Genomic DNA, 14005 nt, shown 5'->3' with positions numbered 1-14005 from the left:
AGCTGTCTGAAAGGCCAGACACTCTGCCTCTTGCTTGAGATTACCTCTCATTAGCCCCCCCTGGCCCAGCCTGAAACGCAGCGCCATAAAACAAACCCCCCTGCGTCACAGGCTGGCTAGCATTTCCCTTGAATAGAATAATTAAATTGCACTTGAATAAAAGTCTTTTTCTCCCCCAGATGATGCCTTATTATGCACTGAAAAACCAAAAAACATTTCTCCTCAGCAGATTGGAAGTATGGGATATATGGTTGTTAGCACGTTTGGGATGGATTTTGTTGTGTTTTCAGTAAATACATGTCCCGATGAGGCCAAAAGGCGTTAAAATAGGCGAATAGTGAATTGCCCTGCAGCCAGTCAGAGTCCTGCTTTGACCCAGAGACGTCCATTCCTGGACCCCTGCGCTGTGCATCCCCCCATCGCCAACAGCCGGTGTTCTGCTCTCCTTCCCTGCAGGTGGCGTACGCGCCGCAGCCCCGCGAGCGCTTCGGCGCGCCCGGCTTCACGCAGCGCGAACGCTTCGGCCGCTTCCAGCCCACCTACCCTTACCTGCAGCACCAGATCGACCTGCCACCAACCATCTCGCTGTCGGACGGTGAGGAGCCGCCACCCTACCAGGGCCCCTGCACGCTGCAGCTGCGCGACCCCGAGCAGCAGCTGGAGCTCAACCGCGAGTCGGTGCGCGCGCCGCCCAACCGCACCGTCTTCGACAGTGACCTCGCCGGCGGGCGCGGCCCCGGCCCCGGCGGCGGGCCGCGGCCGCCCAGCAGCAACTCGGGCGTGAGCGCGGCCGGCTCCGGCGCCCGCGGCCGCATGGAGGGGCCGCCGCCGGCGTACAGTGAGGTCATGGCCCACTGCCCCGGCACCGTGTTCCTCCTTCACCAGCACAGCAATAACCAGTCCTGCACCGGACTCAGCGCGCGGACCCCACCCGGGGGCAGGACCGGCCCGGGCTGCCTGGAAAGCACAATAGTCCTGGGCGAGGCCAAGAACACGCGGCGAGGGGAGCTAGTGTGAGGTACGGGGAGGGGGGCGGGGCTGCCAACTGCACCCTCCCCTTTTGCCAACCGCACAGGGGTGTGGCCACCTCCCTGCACAAAAAACAACAACAAAAAAAGCATCGCTCTTCACCACAAAAGCTAAGCCACATTATAAAGAGTATCCCAGTGGAGCTGATCTTGCAGAACCGAACATTTCTGTTTCTACAGAAGAAAAAAGACGATAGAGCTTTGTAGCGCCGTTTTGTACTCGTGCATTATGTTCAAATGAGAAGAAACGATACTAGCACATAAACTTATTTTTTCCCCTTTTTCTTTTCTGTTGTGTGTTTTTGTTTGTTTGTTTGTTTTCATCGTGCACCCTGCAAAATACCAACACATCCGACATGTATACAGTGGATCTTGGAGTCGAGGATGATTTTTCTAAGACCGGGATCTGTGCACAATTTCTTTCTTTCCTTTTTGTTAGTATTTTATTTACTCATAGAAATCCAAATCATAGTGCCAAGGGTTTTTGTGTGTGTGTGTGTGGGGATTCAAATCAATTCGATTTGACGCGCACTCAAATCAAAACACACAGAAGTTGCACTACTTTTACCGCGGGAAACAGAAGGAGAGATTATTCTGTTGTTGGGTTGCTGCATTTTTAGAGTTTGAACAGGAGCTCCACGGTCCGCGTGTGGGAGCGGCGGGGTTTTGCCCTGACCTCTGTGCACAGCAGTAACTCAGATCCAGCCTAAAAGTCCTCCAGAATCAACTCCCCCACCCCGAAGACTTTGACATGTTTCACGTCCCTCCAGATTCCTGAAGGTCAGGAGGATGCCTGCCGAATGTTTTCCGTAATACCGTCGCTGTACTAACAAAAATACTACAGTCAATTTTATTGTGAGGTTGTCGTCTTTTGTTTTGTTTTTGTTTTGTTTTGTTTTTTCTTTTCTTAGAGAAGGTCCAAAAGACTTTTTCACTCGTAGCAGACTTCAAATTGTTTTGATCCTCTCTTTATATTATAGGCTTAAATCATACAGAAGATAGGAAGATCCGGTATTTTGTGAGCAGGGTTACGGTTTCTTAAAGATGAGTGCTTTTTAAAAAGTAGAGCTCGCAATCATGGTTCGAGGTGCGATCCCTACAGCGCCCGGGCCGCGAGGACGAGCCAAAACGCCATGCATTCATCACCACAACCTTTTTGATATATGCGTGAGCTTTGATCCTACGCTGCTCTGCTTGGACAGAAGCTTCTCCCGGCTTTTGCTTCCTTGAAACGGCTACTGCTGCCCATTTGATGCACGCCTTCACTTTCAGACCTCTCTCATCGTAGACCACCATCTGTAGAAATCCATTTCGTTAAATGGTATTGTAGTAACTTAGGAGCGGAATGGCCAAAAAAAAAAACAAACCCTAAAGAAAACAGACCACATAATGCATGCTAGTGTGCCGTATCCGACTCCTTGATAGTATAATCAGGGTTAAAGACATGGTGAAGGGCTATTGTGAGGGTTGTTTATTTGTTTGCTGTTTTTATATATATATATATATATATATATATATATATATATATATATATATATATATAATTTGCCTTCTTTGCGCTCCCTTTCCACAGACAGTGTTACCCCCACCTGTCCAGGCCCCTGCCCCGAGGCCTTGGCCCTCCAATTAGTGATCAGTGGCTAACCAAGGTGAAAAGATTCCGGTTCGAAAAAGTGTACGTCCTGCCACGACTCCTCCCCCTCCTGCCCGTGTAATTGGAGGGCGTAGGGCAAACCCTGGTCCAGGAGCTGGCCTTAATGAAGTGTCCCTCACCAGCTGAGCCACGGCTTCCGCCTGCTCCTGCCGAGTCCCACACCGAAGAGCGCAACCGATCCGGACTCCGGGGTCCGAGCACACGAGACCACGTGCTCCCGTTTCCAACACCCACAGCCACCCTCCAATATTTAGTCATCTTTTTTAAATTGATAGCTACGCGTGGCTACTCGACCTAGATCTGTTCCACGTAAATTGGTGCTAAATTTATCTTAGGAGCTATTGCTACTCTCTGTAAAACCCCGAGATACATTATTGGGAAGAAGTGATGCGGCGCGAGACACCGGAAGCTCAGTGAGCCGACGGGGAGCGTTTCTCACAAAAACGCCACTTAGCAGACGTTAGAGGTGAGCTCTTCAATCATGTGTGGTGGTGAACCGACTCTGGAACAGGAACCATAGGAGTTTTTGCCTTGAATTGCAGTATCGAACCCTTTAACATGGAAACTAAAGACTGAGATTCCATTTCTAGGCCTTTTTCTGTCATGTGATTCATTTTTAATGGACAAACATGACTGGTTCATAAAGTTGGTGTTTGCTTTAGTGTTTGTGGCAGATTAGAGATTTCATCTGAAATGATTCACGAAACGATCATCACCCCCATCTCACACTCTTAAATTGTTGGTGATTGGATGTTCTTCCATACTTCTACCCCTAAACCTGTGATTATACCCGAAGCCCTAAGCTTTGCAAGTCTGCATGCGAGAGAACATTCTTGCCGTGTCCCCGAAGACGATGTGGTCTGTAAAGCGGTTCTTTAAGATGGATTAGAAATGCTAGATTCGTCTTGAACCAGCGCTTGACCACAAGCCTTAACCGTGCACTAGTCAGCTTGCAAAGACACTGAGCCGCACAGACCAAACTGGCCCAGACTTAAACGGCCCCCTTTCACAGTGGATCCTTCCTGTGTTGCTCTGTGCGTCGTAAACTTGCCGTTTTGGTCTAAATGTGCAGGGCTGGTTCCCTATGTGTCCATCAAGCATAATTCTATACTATATTTAAAAAATAAGAGTTTCTTGTTGGATAATATAGCTCTGCCCAATGCAGTCCAGGACTAGGTCTGGTCAGTGTGCAGAAGGATTTCTCTCATGAGAAATTACCCAACAGCCAAAGCCACCATCTCCGCATGCAGCAGCGGTGGCGGTGCAGTTTTTGGCCACACCCGTTCAAAGCAGTCACCAACTGAATTTGCCAGCCTCTTTAAATCCTAGGCCAGGAGTAATCGGTGCCTGGAGAACTTTATCGTTCAGGCGAATCATACATCGTCAGATTCAAGTTTTTATACTGCAGTGCCAGTATTTAGTAAGGGCTTACGCCAGCACCCCACACCACTTTTCTCGCGGACCGAGAGACACTCGGTCAGTAGAGCGGCCGCGTGCCGGGTGAAGGGTTGTTTGACACTGACTCTGGCGCCTCAGCCGACGCTAAAAATCCCGGTGGTCAAACCGCTCCCATTATTTATTCTCCCAAAGAGCTCCCGGAGCTTCTCCTCCATCTCTGCTGTTTCAGTACTGCTGCTATCACTGTCGCTGCTCCCGCCAGCTGATTCGGTTCCAGCCCGCGCACGTTGGCCGCGTGCTGTTACGGTGACGCCTGTCCTTTCGCCGTCCCGGCTTTAGGCCTCTCTCGCGGCTTCGCCTGACCGCCGTCCGTGTCGCTCGATTTGTCACTGCTGGAGGGAATGAGGCGTTTACGATGTGAGCTAACTCGGTGCCTAATGTTCGTGTTCGGAGCAGACGCGGGGGCAGACGTAGGGATCCACTTGCACTCTTCAAGCTCCCACCTTCGGTGTGCCTCACTTCCAACGGTGCTTTTTTCACTGCTCTGTCCTTTTGGTTTGTTTATTTTGTTTGTTTTTGTTTTTGTAAGGTGCTGTAAATAACTTGAATATGTTATACACACATATCCTACCCAATGGGTAGAAACCACAGAAAAAGACATTGTTAATAATGTAATATAATGTATAGCTGGTATAAAGGTTTAACACAGTGGTATCAGGTTTGTAAATGCCTACAGTTGAGATGTTTTGTCTTTTTTTTTCTTTTTTTGTAAACAAGGTTTGCAAAACTACTTAAAATATGAATTGTACTTAAAAGAACTACAAAGTACTACTTATTTTTCTTATGAATAATAACCATATTAACAGTATGAATGGCAGTTATTCTAGGACAAGTAAGCTGCTTGAAATAGAATATTGAGCTTTTTTCTAGTCCTGCCCCAACAGCCTGTATAATTTGTACTAGATAGGCCCGGACTGCATATTGGTAGAGTACGTATACCAGTAGAAATGTGTGCTGCAGTGTGGAGGTTCCCATAGCGATTATACCCGGACTTGTTTCACGTTTACCACAAGCGTGGTTGTCCGTAAAGCGCTAGCTAGCAGACTGTAAATAAAAAGGCACTGACGACTTCCAGTTAATTACTGAAGCCTGCAGACTGATTGTTAAAGGAATTCAAGTAGCATTTCATAATGGAACACGCTAGTAATTTTCAGTTAGGTTATCTTATTTCCATATTATTTCACCAAGTGACATCAAGAGTTGTATTTTATAATGGGGGGGGGGGGGGGGGTTGACGTCTAACACTGCTGTCTAAAATTGAATTTTGTAAATTTATAAAGCTATAATACTTAGAACAGCTAAGCAGAGCAGTCTGGGAAATGAGTGGATTTCTTTCTAGTTTGCTCTTGACAAAATTATTCCAGTCTAATTAGTAACGAATACGTTACCCAAGCACCAGAGCTGGAACGCTGATTTAATACCGTCCTAACCCGGACGTAGCGGAAGGGACGTTTCCAGCTGGCCTTGTTGAACAGAGTTTCTAGTTTGCCAGTTTCCACTCATGGTGGCCAGAGGGCAGAACACCTGGCTTTGCTTTAAGGATTGTTAGCAAATCTGCACTGCACAAAAAAACCATTGGTCATTGTCCAGCCTTTGTTTAGAAAGTATAGCTGATGTTTAAGGTACTTTGTAACCAATTAATACCCAGTTTAATCTTAAGCCTCGATGTCCATGCAATGCTATGCTTCCTACCTTTACAGTACTTAGTGGCTACAAGGACACAGTTCTACCATTCATTTTTTTGTAATATTTATTTGTTGTTTGTGTATGTAGTATGTCGGAACAAAGCGTGAATTTCGATGACGGACAGTTATTCTGGGTCTGCACTGTACCTATCCGTTTAAGCATGACAGAAGTAACAGAAATAAATGTACATACCAATGCCATTGTTACTGCGCTGATGAAAGGTAGCTGTGCAGCCTTGAGAGGTCCGTGGCGTGACGTTAGAGCCCCTCCGCAGGCTGCAGGCCCTTCGTTCCCCACGGCAGTGTAAAGGACCAGCCTCGAATCAAACTGCTCACTTTCCTTAAAGGCCCGAGTCGCTTGTGCACACCACCGCTAACCACACAGTTTAAAATGCGTTTCTGCTCTACACGGCACCGCTTCTGTCATGGACTCCATGTTGTTGCTGTGGTTTTTTTTTTGTTTGTTTGTTTGTTTTTGGTTTTTTTATTATTATTATTTCCAGGTTGTACCCCAGTAGATGTTTTCTTAATCCGTGTGTGAACAAAGGTGTACTTGTTTTTATATACATGTACATGCTTTTGCTCATTTACACATTTAAAAATGTGTATTTTGCTTTTTTTTTTTTTTTTATTTAAGCAATTGTGATGTAATAGGTTCTAGGCCTAAGGTCTGTTATTGCAATACTTTTTCAGAAAAAAAAGTTTTAAAAAAGGGGGGGCGGGAAATGTTGCTCTAAACGCTGTTGTAGTCGATAATTTTATGCTTGTACACTGCTGTGGTCAAACCATAGCAAAACCATTAAAACTTAAAAATACTAACATGTCTTCCCTTTCAAATGTTTTCATACAAGGTGCCCAGTGAGTAATAGTCATGGCATGGCATTACATGAGGATCATCTCTGAATGTTGGTAGAAAATTAATCCTATACTATACCATACTAAGGATGGTTAGAGGTTTTTCACTACTTGGGTTACACTTGTACTGTATGCAACATGAGGAGGAATGAAACTACTGTAGAAAGTGTCAAAACTAAGTTAATGAAAGAAAAGCGTCATTAATTTATATTCCTTTACAATACAAACAGGTGAATTCTCATAAATACGCATGTGCAACACTGGTTCTAAGGTAGTGTAGTCTTTGTTAACCTACAGTGCTACTGTGTGTTTTATATATATATATAAAAAATATGAGAAACACATATACCCTTTTCTCCGAATTCATCCAGTATCCTTAAACATGCAGCTCTACTAAAAACAGTTGCATGTGCAGCATGCTCAGAAAAATTGTTGAAATAAAAACCAAGAGTCTTTGGGTCCTTGAAAAGCACTGTATATTATTACACACATTGGCCGTATAAAAAAATTACCACAACACCACATTCAAAATAAGGAACTGGACCTAAACATCAGACACAGTGACGGCTTCATGCAGTTGTAGAGGCAGACCCTCTACACGCAGTGGTACTAATATAGTGATTACCATTCTTTTCACTACTGTATACATATAACATGCTTGTGTTGTAATGGGGCAAGATGTAAACTGCTTTTAAACAGGTGGCAAGGATAAGTTGAAATTGTCATTCAGTTCTTTTGAAAGACCCAGGATACATACAGAATCCTTTATGTCTTACCTGTATGGATTCTGTATGTATCCAGGGTCTTTTTCAAAAGAACTGAATGACACTTCAGGACCTCATGTTAACAGTAAAATAAAATGTACTATTAGATTGGAAGTGAAGATTGATTTTCATCATAAATCATGACATTTATCCTGTGTGAAAGATCATCGTTAGCCTCCGTAGTAATTTGCATCTCTGTGAATTTCATTATCACCATGCACTCAGTACCCACTGGAAGCACACCCCAGCTAATCCGCTTTCTTCTGGAAAGACACCTTGTCTTTCGTCTCGTGCAGTTTCTCGGCAAACTTTTCTTTCGTCTCTTCCATTTTTTCAGTGAAGCGCTCCTTCGTCTCTTCCATTCGTCCTGAGATGAGCTCTTTGGTTTCTTCCATTTTCTCTGAAAATCTCTCTTTTGTCTCCTCCATCTTTTCAGAGAGCCTCTCTTTGGTCTCCTCCATTTTGTCTTGCAGATACTCTTTGACCGGAGGCGGGGTGGAGAAGTAGCCATGCCTACGGAGGTACTGCACCGAGAGCGACGTTCCTCCCAGGGTCATGGTGTACCTCAGTGGGGTAGCAAGCTGCACCAGAAAGAAAAGGCTATTATGGCACCACAGTTACAGCCTATCCCAATCACCTATTGAACTGTTGTTTTGGATTCAAAACAACAACAATGTGAATCATTTGGACGTTTTTCACAGCTCTGGCACGCCAATACCTTGTACATGGCGTAGGCTGTCAGTGCATATCCGCTCTGCGAGTCTCGCAAAATGCTCAGCAGCCTTTCAGGTAACCCAACATACTCCAGAAATGGGACCACGTTCACCCCTCTGAAGAAGGGAAGAATGTAAAAACTATGAGGCGACATGCTGATGGGACAAAGGAGATTTTAAAGTTCTAAGCAGTAATTTGCAGTTTGCAGATGTTTTTTTTTTCTTTGTATGTCTGTCTGTCCACTTGCCTGTCTAAACTGCCCTGATTTTCATAGTCCTAATGACCATAACATCTGTCTGTGTCAGAGGCTCAGACAGGGATTACTTGGTAAATTTGCTCTGCCAACTTTCCTATAAGCCACAGTGTTGCTGAGCTGTTTTCCTTAATACTATATTTAACATTTTCATACAGTCTAGTCAGTGACAGCATTTAATCCATTTATATGTTTTGTACATCAAGCCCATAAATGAAGATTGCCTCTTAAACTTGCATTACTGATTGACATAAGGACAGAATAAAGTGTACAGACAAAGGTTTTTTTTGGCTGGTTTGGTTGTTTTTTGGGGGGTTTGAGAGACATTTGCCTTGCATTAACCAGAAAATTGATTAAAACTGCAACTTGTCGACAAAACCAATCAATCAATCACTTACTTCATTGCAGCATAATAAAATGATCCAAACCACACAGAGGAGGTGACGAGATGTACAGGCACCATCACTTTGCCATACTGTTTAAATGTCCTCTTAAACCTCTGGTAGAGGCCAATGGATCTGTCCTGCAGGGGGTCCGGGTGTACGTGGGTCTGGTCCGTAGGCCCCGCCTGCGTAGCAGTCACTCGCGCCCGCTCGCTCCCCACCAGACCCTGCGAAGGCTTCAGCAGTGTTTCACCCGCAGGGGGTGTCGTGCGACCCTCTTTAGCCCTGACGACGGCAGAGAAGCCGAGGCGGCGCACGGTAAAGTGATTCAACGGCAGCGCCAGTCCGCTGACCGGCAGCTCCATCGTGTTCAGGTCCAGGCGCGCAGAGCGCAAGGGCACGGCCACAGGAGTCAGCACGCGTTGCATCTCGCACCCTCGGCCGCTTACAGCCTGCAGTGGGGAAAGAAGCTCGTTACACAGATCCCTCTGTGCAGTCTACTGCGTCTCCAACATCTTTCGCCGACTCAGGACAGACCATATGGCCAAAAGTGTGGACAGCGCGAAACACCGAGCTCGTGTGTTTCAGACACAGTGCACATATTGCCAAAAGGTGTGTAAACTCAAGCACATTCTAGCCATGCAGTCATACCGGAGAGCTCGGTGACTGTCACAAGTCTGTTCCTGACATTATCTGTCCTGCTGGATCCGCTCTGGTGTTATTTTAACTGAGCAAGAACAGCCAAGTCACTGTGGTAAACCATGTGGCGAGTCACACCTAAGCAGGCCCACACTACACTTACGGCTCAATGACATTAGGAAATACATTTGCGATAGGCTAATTGTGAGAGCATGAGAGCATTATTATTAAACAACGTTTAAAACGCATAAGGCTACAGAGTAGATGTGAATTAGTTAGCTAGTAGCTTTAATAATAAAAGTACAATTCCAGAGTAACCCATTCGTCCTTAAGCTAAGGGGTGGAGTATTTGAGGCAGTAAACAAACCTTCAGAATTATAGGAAATGGTGACAGCCCTCAAACAGAACAAACAGATATAGTTAAACAGCTAAATGAAGACTATCCTAGTTAGGTTAGCTAGGTTACCCACATTCTCTTCAGATGCGATTAACTTACCTAGCCAACCTAGCTGTTACACGTTTTGCAATTAAATTGACGTTAGCTAAATTCTGCGAGGCGTTACTAATGTACAACTAATATTAATTAGCTAGCTGAGTAACAGTCTGATTTTACAGTAAACTGTTTACGACGTATTACATGTGATTCCTGGCCAGTTTGTGCGACTTGGTAAACAGCTATCAGCTAGCTGGCTATCTTAGCTAATCAGCTATCAGCTAACGTTAGCCAACCAGCCAGAAGAACAGCTGCTTAGTCACTTAATTATTTTGGGGGGGGGGGGAATTGTGTCGAGTGAAAATAAGAGAACTGCAAATCAGCGCTTACAATTTCTGGAGATCTGGCGTTTTCTAATGCGGCTGTGTCTCCTCGTTGAACGCCATGGCCATCGTTACACCTGGCGTGTAAACTTTGGACTGACACCTCCACGGTGCTTCATGGGAAACGAAGTCTTCCCCATAGTTGCGCGACATGAATGTTCATTTAAAAAGTAGGAAAAAAAGAATCATTTTGTTATACGAAATGGTGACATGGTTTACAAAATACAGTTGTGAAACAAAGGAGCGTTATTTTTTACTGAAATTTCCTTCCTTTTATGAAATATGCAACACAGTTTGTAATTTTTTCGCCCCGCCAGTAGATGGAGCTGTATTTCCAAAATCTCGAGGGCGACATAATGGACGTATTTTACTGAATAAGTTTATTGAGTAAATGTAAGTGGCAAAAGGCTTTTCTCCAGCGGCGTGTTTGAATGAGTTAAATGTCACTACACTACTGGGTACCTCTGCAGACTGCTGCTTCAGTGTCAGTGAAAGTGAAAGTGCAAGTGCAAGTGCTTTTCCCTTGTTAGACACAGTCCCATTTGGGTTTACAAGGACAAACGCCGTAAGCCATTTCAACTGGAATTTCAAGTTCAAGTTTGGTTTATTCGTCACATACATAGTCATACACAGTATAATACACAGTATAATACGCAGTATTTCCTAATTGTATTGGATTTTTCTGGTTGGATTGTGCTTTCCTGTTTGGAATGGGTTTTCCTGAGGATTGCCAAAACACCATTAGATGTCTCAGATTATCCAAATGGGGTGCATTCCAGTGAAGTTGATGAAGACAAGGTCATTTGATGACGTATTGAAATGGGCATTTTGGATCAAATAAAGGAAAAGAGCCTAGGAACCCAACCCCTCCACCCATATGTGTTTAAACTCACAGACATAAATGGCCACACCAATGACCTCTAAAATATGCTGAATGACCTCTAAAATATGCTGGAAAAAAAGAAACAGGCTATAATAGACCTAACCATTGAAAAGCCAGCATGTTTATGCTGTAGCATAACCCGAGAACAATGTGCTATTTGAACATGTCGGCATATATTCTAGTGGTAACAGTTCTGGAGCATTCTTTGATCACAGCATCACAGCAGTCTTCACAAGTTCACACGCATCACTTCACTGCTGCCATCCCGCCACTGGCTTCCTGTATTCATCCATAACAGATTTAAGACTATGATGTTTGCCTGCACAGCCCAGAATGGACTCCTACCTGAAAGCACCCGTCTTACATTGCCCTGAATCTCAAATCCTCCATGTGTCAAGTACAGCCGGTCTCAACACGCTCAACACTTTCTGTAGTAGCACCCGGATGGTGGGATGAACTTCCATCTGTCCATACAGTGAAGTTCTTTGCTCCAAATTCAGACTGAAGATACTTAAAGGTTCAATTAAATGAGCCCTAGCCACTTCTGGATGGAGATCTCACATCTTGTTCCTGGTATCTGTTGGAGCCACTCTTCAAGTTTGGGGGTTACAGCCCCTAGTGCTCCAATTACCATTTGAATCACAGTTGCCTTCACCCCTCATATCTTTTATATATCTTCCTTCAGCCCTTGATATTTCTCAAGCTTCTCATGTTCCTTTTGTCTGATGTTGCTATCACTCAGGATTGCTACATCTATCACCATCTACATGGTTAGCCATTACCATCTTATCTGCCTGTATCTGGAAGTCCCACAGGATCTTGGTGCAGTCATTTTCCACCACCTTTGGGGGTATATCCCACTTAGACCAGCCTGTACTCGGCACAGATGTTCCTGTACACTACTTCAGCCACTTGGTTATGACATTCCATGTCCGCCCTGCCTGCTAGCATCTTGTATCCTGGTGTTATGTGCTGGATTGTCTCATAGGCATCTTTGCACAGTCTGCATCTGGGGTCCTGCCTGGTGTGGTAGATCTCAGCCTCTACTGATCTTGTATTTAGTGCTTTTTCCTGCCATGATTAGTGCCTCCGTGCTGTCTTTCAATCCAGCCTTTTCCAGCCATTAGTAGGATTTCTCCTTTTTGGCCACTGCCACTATCTGCTGGTGGTATATATACCATGCAGGGATTTTTCCTCTCATGATGGTCCCTGTTCCTCCTCATTTCCATCCTCTTCAGGTTTCTGCTGTCTGAGGTGCTCACTAAGCACTTTGTCACTCAGGGCCATTATCTTGGTGTATTCCTGGATCTTGGTTGTTTCATCCTGGATAGTGGCTCTGACGCTGAGTAGTCCTCAACCCCCCTCCTTCCACTTAGAATCCAGTCTCAGAGTGCTGGATTTGGGATGAAACCCTCCATGTAGCATGAAGTATCATAAAGATTTCTTCCATCGAAACAACAAAACACTTTTGTTAGTTGCTCTAGACCAGAGGGTCTTCTAAATGCTGTAAATAAGTGTAATGCAATTGAAAGGCAGTTTTGTTCAAGTACTGCCAGCTGCAGATTCTGGATCTTTAATTTCACATGAGATTTCATTAAAAAGTGTTATTCTAATTAATGTGCAAGATTCATTTAATAACTACTTAAACTGCCTTGTTGTTCCATTCACATTATTGGAGTTCATAACCGGCTCTCAGATTACATATATGAACAGCTTCTAATAAATAAGTGCTTCTAAAAAAGTGAGTGCAAATCCTGATTTAAACCCATGAGAATTCCAATTCCTTTTATATTCAAAGTCAGTACGTTTTGTATATTCTGTCATACTGTTTCCATCTTTGTTTTTCATCTGCCCAGTAGCCCATCTACATCTATACCGCCCATGTCTCTGTGGTCTCAAATTTTAAATATACTTCTTTAAATTTTGTATTCTGATGGATTAGCTGTCACCTGGTGTCCCTAGGTTAGTCTGTTTTACGAGATAACAGGTACCGCTAATGTTGCCAAAGGGGTGTGTTGTCAATATCCAATATAGTGCAATATAGTTGCAATATAGTTGCAATCTCTAAAGGACACCAAACACGCAGTACTTTGGGACCCAGTGCAGCCTACAACAGAAACTGCAAACAAAATGAAATTGGTCTTTCATAACATATTAATAGTATTAACATGATTAAGGTTCATATGATTATAACCATTTTCATTACATATGAGAAATAAGGCCAGAATTACAGCATGAACATCAGAGTGAAGATAAAAGTGGTCCATGGTGTTTTGGCTAGCGGAGTTGTGTTTTATAACTTATGCTAGAGAAGGGAATCTTTGGCATTTCATTATACTATGTAATTCCTCAGTAAGCTACAGTGCTTAAATAAGAGAGAAATCTCTTCTTTAAACATATAAATTACTAAGTGACATGTTATTTTCATCTTATTCATTTAATGTTCCAAGTCCCCCATATAGTCATCCATCCTAAGTGGGTTTTTTTTCTAATCCCAGTCACTTTTTAATTTAGTCTTGCTATAGCCATTTTAGCTTTTCTAAGTCTAAATACTACTTTCAGAAATTCTGTCTGTACACTTAACACTTTCTAATGCACTTGGAAGATTGTGCAAGAATACCCTGTCATAAGACAAAATAAAAGCACAAATCCAAAAAAAAAAAAAAAAAAAGGCAGTAACCAGAGGCCACAGAATTGCTCAGTATGAAGACACTAGGCAAACCATACTTTGCAAGGAGTTCCAGAATAGGGAGGTGTTTAGAGGGAGACAGGTGTGGAGAGTTCGCATTCAGGCTAGGATGATCGGCGCGGGCGTGGTTGGTCTGTACAGGACGTACAGACATTATGGTTTGGCGCATGCACCATTAAGAAGT

At 44.1% G+C, this 14005-nt stretch overlaps 2 protein-coding genes across 6 annotated transcripts in view; one reads left to right on the top strand and one right to left on the bottom strand.

Moving 5' to 3' along the window:
• Positions 1-6644, top strand: part of ldlrad4b (low density lipoprotein receptor class A domain containing 4b) — a 47608-nt gene extending 40964 nt beyond the window's left edge. For all 5 annotated transcript variants that reach the window (XM_081695985.1, XM_081695986.1, XM_027000063.3 and 2 more), the window contains one exon: positions 457-6644. In XM_081695985.1, the coding sequence (XP_081552111.1) occupies positions 457-1017 (561 nt within the window). In that variant the 3' untranslated portion in view covers positions 1018-6644. The remainder of the gene's footprint in view (positions 1-456) is intronic.
• A 495-nt stretch (positions 6645-7139) lies between these two features.
• Positions 7140-10402, bottom strand: mims1b (mitochondrial inner membrane scaffold 1b). The gene is made up of 4 exons (XM_027000020.3): positions 10257-10402; positions 8810-9246; positions 8163-8274; positions 7140-8025 (listed from the first exon to the last, which is right to left on the bottom strand). The coding sequence occupies exons 2-4, from the start codon at positions 9220-9222 to the stop codon at positions 7693-7695; spliced, it is 858 nt and encodes a 285-aa protein (XP_026855821.3). The 5' UTR covers positions 9223-9246; positions 10257-10402; the 3' UTR covers positions 7140-7692.
• Between the last annotated feature and the right edge of the window lie 3603 nt (positions 10403-14005).

The sequence above is a fragment of the Electrophorus electricus genome, chromosome 14 (genome assembly GCF_041902795.1).
Source record: "Electrophorus electricus isolate QZ-2024a chromosome 14, ASM4190279v1, whole genome shotgun sequence".
Lineage (NCBI taxonomy): Eukaryota > Metazoa > Chordata > Actinopteri > Gymnotiformes > Gymnotidae > Electrophorus > Electrophorus electricus.
The sequence above is the reverse complement of the archived record's forward strand: the minus strand, read 5'-3'. Positions and strand labels throughout refer to the sequence as shown.